The 5,201-nt window shown below is 41.6% G+C and overlaps 1 protein-coding gene across 1 annotated transcript; it reads right to left on the bottom strand.

Annotated features, from left to right (window-relative positions):
- Positions 1-237: 237 nt before the first annotated feature.
- Positions 238-3,440, bottom strand: chst1 (carbohydrate (keratan sulfate Gal-6) sulfotransferase 1). Its single transcript, XM_086027030.1, has 2 exons — positions 3,106-3,440; positions 238-1,926 (listed from the first exon to the last, which is right to left on the bottom strand). Exon 2 carries the CDS (start codon positions 1,878-1,880, stop codon positions 603-605), a length of 1,278 nt encoding a protein of 425 aa, XP_085883156.1. The 5' UTR covers positions 1,881-1,926; positions 3,106-3,440; the 3' UTR covers positions 238-602.
- Between the last annotated feature and the right edge of the window lie 1,761 nt (positions 3,441-5,201).

Genomic DNA, 5,201 nt, shown 5'->3' on the forward strand with positions numbered 1-5,201 from the left:
AAATGCCCCGACACCACATTTACTTCTGTAACAACTACGGTGAATGATGTCATCTCTTCTGCGCACTTTGGAGACACTTATGTTCACACACCAGATAGACCGAGGTTGTATTTATAATGTAAATCTTTACACCAAACAATCGGATTTGACCAGAAAATCCGAATTGAGCATTTAGACCTGCGGTGTGAACCTAGCCAAAGTATCTATTTTCTACATGGAGAGAAAAACACTGAAAGGTTGACTGCAACATTCACTATTTATTGCACAGTTTTGTCATTCCTTGTAAAAGAAACAATGACCCATTCCATTTACCAACACATTTTTTGAAGGGCAACATTTTAATTGCATACACAAAGTGGATGAAGACAATGTCCTGTTAATGGGAAAACAAAAAGGACACATTTGTAAACTAGCTTGTTGGATTATTTAGTGTTTTAAGTGTGCTGTTCATAACATTTGGGGATCATCCATAGTCCCTTCGTGCATTCAAATTCTCATTTAGTGCAAATTTGGATCGACAAAATGAAAGCAACAACCAACCAATGACATGATAAGGCAACAATTATAAATATATAAAAATAGTCACCAGAGAACTATCTTTGTTACAAAAAGGGTACAAAGATTTTGTCTTGCACCAGTGAGATGGACATGTTTCTCAGTTCCTCGACTGACCTCACAGTCTTGTATCCGAGTTGGTGGAGAACCTTTTGACACACGGTCTGAGTGTATTCTACCATGTCATAGGAGAGTTTCAAGCGCCAACTCTCTGCATTAGCTGCGGAGTCTCGCACTGTACCAAATTTGTGTTTTGCTGATGGCTCATTGCTGCCGCGAGTGTTTGCATGTATCCAGTCTTCCACATTTTTATCCATGGGCAGCCCCAGATAGTCATAGATCTCCTTTGTCTTATGGAGTGGATTTTTAGCCAGATCTTCATAGCGAACCAACATGTATTTCCCTTTCAACCAATATGGATGGCTGAGACCAGTTGAAACAGAGCTTCGGTAATCTTCACAGACAACAGTGAGCTGACTCAAATCAAGATTATAGGGCTTTCGGCCAGTGGCCCGCCATATACGCCACAGGCGGTATGTATCCCTGAATGTCTCAATCCGGGATGATAGGATACCCCGAGGGTCTCTGACAAGTTGGATCACTTTGATATTCAGTCTGGGGTCCTCCAACAAGGCGCGCAAATCCCCAATCTCTGGCACACGGACAATCTTGATGGCCACATGTCCTTTCTCCCGGCAGGCTTCAGTTGCCAAGGTCATGTTAAGAAGTGCACATTTCTTCACACAGTCCCCCTCTTCCACATTAACATCAGATGGGCCAAAGGCATCACATACAGGTTGTTGACACAACGCTCGGCTCGCACCACGGCGGAAAAGTTTGTCCGTGGTGTGGTTTGTGGGAGTTGGTTTGATGTAGCTCTCAAGGAAATATAGGTCGCAACCATACAGGCTTCTCAAGAGGTCTCGGCTAGCCCCCAGCATCACACGACGGTCTGCTGTGTTGTGGCTGTGGGACAGACGGGGGATCAGTGTGGTCTGGACATGATAAAGAGGTTCAAACAGGTAAAAAACCTCTTGGTGCTGGTTGAGAAGTTGGCCAACAAAGGAAGAGCCGCTTCGGGTGGTGGCCAAGACCAGGATGTGGGTCTTGCGGGATGCATTAATGTAAAAGAAAGGGTAATCTTCACAGCCTCCTGCCCCCCGTTCAAAGGGAGGTTCGGTCTCCTGATCTCCCAGACCGCAGTTCTGTGGGCTGGGCAATGTGCACAACTGGAAAGGCTTGGATGTGAGTGTACGGATGGCCGTATACTGGATGGCGATGGAAGCCAAGGCCAGCAGGATCACTGCCTTCCAGGAACATTGCATGGCGGAACCACTTCATTTAGACTCAGGGATCCATGTCAGGTTCTCCCTGCAGACAAACAATTTACAGGGGAGTAAGAAATGATCCTGATTTTTTTAATAGGTAGTAGTTTATTATTATCATTATTATTTTAATTTTGACTGAAAAGTGGACGAATTAAGCATTAGCGCCACTTTTAGGTTTTAAGGCGACTGAAAATCCGCACAAAACAAGACTTTATTTTACACCCGCAGATCAAGTGGAGGTGGAGGACAACTAAGAATTCAGCTGGTGGAGGACAACTAAGAATTCAATACAAAAACAAAATGTGAATAATATTTGAAAACGAATAATATCCTCCTACTGAGGACAAATATCCCATTGAATTAGTAATGGTCCACTCAAAATGGAGAGTGCTTCTGACTCCTTATATTGATAAAATATCTTGATGACAGCCCACGTAAAAAGTCTTTCAAATAAATTGTAATATGAAAATAACGATAAGCTAACACTATTGGTAGTTGATATGTAGCCTCACTTTCTGCCAACGCCAACATCCATGCATCAAGCGCCATGATGGCCTGATTGAAGATGGAAAAATAAAAAATCATATTGCCCATAAAATTGAGAGTAAAACTGCACAAACAATGTCACGTCAAGGGGAGAGGTCGCTGCAAGCGGAAAAAAAAAATCATTTCCGAAACAGTGAATCACAAGCGTGTGCCTTCATGCAGGAAGCTTTGATGATGTACAATAAATAAAGCCTCTCATCATTCCCACATCTGACAGCATTACAGTTTCCAGGTCCAACAGAGAATTTGGCATCACTTCAAAATCTTTCAGCTCAAGTTAAATCTACACTGCCTTGAAATAATGAAATAAGCTTGCTTTTTCCTTGGATAAATGAAGATAACGGGTAGTCTGTGAGCTTACACCGCTGATGCCTTACACTAAGGGAAATCTACATGGGAGCTGATTTAAAACCCAGGGTGAGATTTCCACCACATAAAGCTCACATAATAGCCTACTGTAGTGTATGTAGACCGCAGTGAACAGGTTGAGCTTGCTGGTGAGCTGATGTGAGATGGAGTCATGCTCAGTAATGCTGCGATAAGGCAGCACTGCACAAATTAATGCATCCCACCCAACCAGCAAGTGTTCAAAAACATTGCGTCCAAATGTGCGCGGATGCGGTCAAATCCGTGACACAACACACGAACAATGACTGTATTTATCCATTTGTCTCACCTTGTTGGTAGCAGGAGTGTTCTCATGATGCTCCGTGCTCGCGGGTTCCCTTCGGTGCTCATAAATGTTTCCATGCGCGCGCTGCCTTTCTCGAGTGGAGGACTGATCCTCTGCTCTGATATCATGTATCGTTCAAAGCATGCCTCGTCATCACAGTTCAGTCCGGATCACGTAGAGAGAAAAGTGCCGTAAAAGTGTAGCGGTTGTGGTGTTATGATCGTACAGTCAGACGGTGAGGCAGACCGCAGAGACAGCTATAGTCTTATTTTTAATAATACGTGTGAGTGAGGTACACAAGGACTGATTGTCTGGACCACCCAGACACCTCCTCTTTCCACCTGCCTCTCTCTCTCTCTCTCTCTCTCTCTCTCTCTCTCTCTCTCTCTCTCTCTCTCTCTCTCTCTCTCTCTCTCTCTCTCTCTCCCTCTCTCTCTCTCTCTCTCTCCTTCTCTCTCACCAAGCCACCGTCATCATCATCATTATCCTCTTCATGCTCTGTCCTCTCCTGCCATATCACAGTAACTCTCTCCCTTGCCTAGTTCCGTCCATCCACCCAGTGACATTTAGTTCGCGTCATCATTTTGAAATGTAGCTGTAAATATTTCATTGCTCTTGTAAACATCTATCCGTCCATCCATCCATTTTCTCTGACTTCCAGGGAGCCGTAGACTATCCCATCTGATTTTGAGCAAAGGGCAGACTATGGCCCTGGACTGGTCGCAAGACATTTACTGATGGCATAGCTACTGTATATAGACCCAGACAACCATGCACACCATCACTCAATGTGAACTCATAAAAGACAAACAAAAGGCAGGCAAATGAACCACTATGCCATCAGTGACCTTATTCCAAAGACATATATTTTTTATTTAATATGAATTATTAATGTGAGTAGTCCAGGGTGTGGCCTGCCTTTCGCCCAAAGTCAGCTGGGATTGGCTGAACAAGATAAACCGTATGGAAAGACCTAATGTGACCTTCTAGCATAGTTGATGTATTTCTTTTAACAATACATAAAAATAGGGATGAGAATAATAATCCATGTATTTATTAAGAAGTACAAACTAATAATGCTCTCAATTGTCTGGATTTCATTGTGCACTACTTCACCTCAGCCATCAGAGGTGCTGTTGATTCAGTGTTCGCTGTTTGCTTTTGAAAGAACAACACCACAAAGCCAGCTTTGGAAAGCTCAAAGACTTTTGCTCCAACACAACTCATTAATCTGCTCAATGCGACACTGACGTGAAAAATAGTTAAAAAAAAACGAACATTCATAGATAATTTTCTCCATAAAAATGTGTTAAAGATCTTTAGTCAAATGTTTATTACTAATTAATGTGTATACATGAGAACATAAGGTGCAGTCGTGATCATGGCAGAAGAAAACAGACAGATTAACTATTCTTGAATTGTTTTTTTAAGCACATTTTTTACTATTAATTATTTTTTAATTAATTTTATAGGGTACATTTTAAACAATTTAATTCTGCGTCATTGGGCTGTCAAGTTGTGAAGCAAGACTTCCTAAAACCCCTTCGTGTCCACATAGCTGTCTGGAATAGCAATATGTCATATTGGTGTTTATTACAGCAATAAAATAAAGCAAATCTTAAATACAGTCAAATGCAGCGATAAACCTTCCAATCAGTGTGCTTTGACAACTGAAAAATAACAGGAGAGCCAATGCAAAGAGGTTGCTTCGATACAATACAATACAATAACATTTTATTTAGATAGCACATTTCATAGCAGCTAGAGCTGTAACAAAGCACTTTACAAACAATACAATAAATAGAACAAAAACAATAAAAGGCTGTGATACATGTATTCATAAATATAGATATAATATATAAAATAAAATAAATACAAATATAAATAAATAAAGCCAATAAATTGACATAAGACACTATATACAATTTACGTCGGAAAAGAGCCGAAAATGTCAGGTCTAAACAAAAGCCAGAGAAAAGAAATGTCTTCAACCGGGTTTTAAAAATGGACATAGAGGGAGCTTGCCTAAAAACCAATGGGAGGTCATTCCAGAGGGAAGGACCAGCGACAGAAAAGGCTCGATCCCCTCTGAGGCTCCG

Source organism: Filicampus tigris, chromosome 3 (assembly GCF_054856515.1).
Source record: "Filicampus tigris isolate MCC_2025a chromosome 3, RoL_Ftig_1.0, whole genome shotgun sequence".
Taxonomy (NCBI): Eukaryota; Metazoa; Chordata; class Actinopteri; order Syngnathiformes; family Syngnathidae; genus Filicampus; species Filicampus tigris.

What these genes read in the sequence shown, in the direction of transcription:
- chst1 (XM_086027030.1), bottom strand. Translation starts at nt 1,880, where the DNA reads ATGCAATGTTCCTGGAAGGCAGTGATCCTGCTGGCCTTGGCTTCCATC.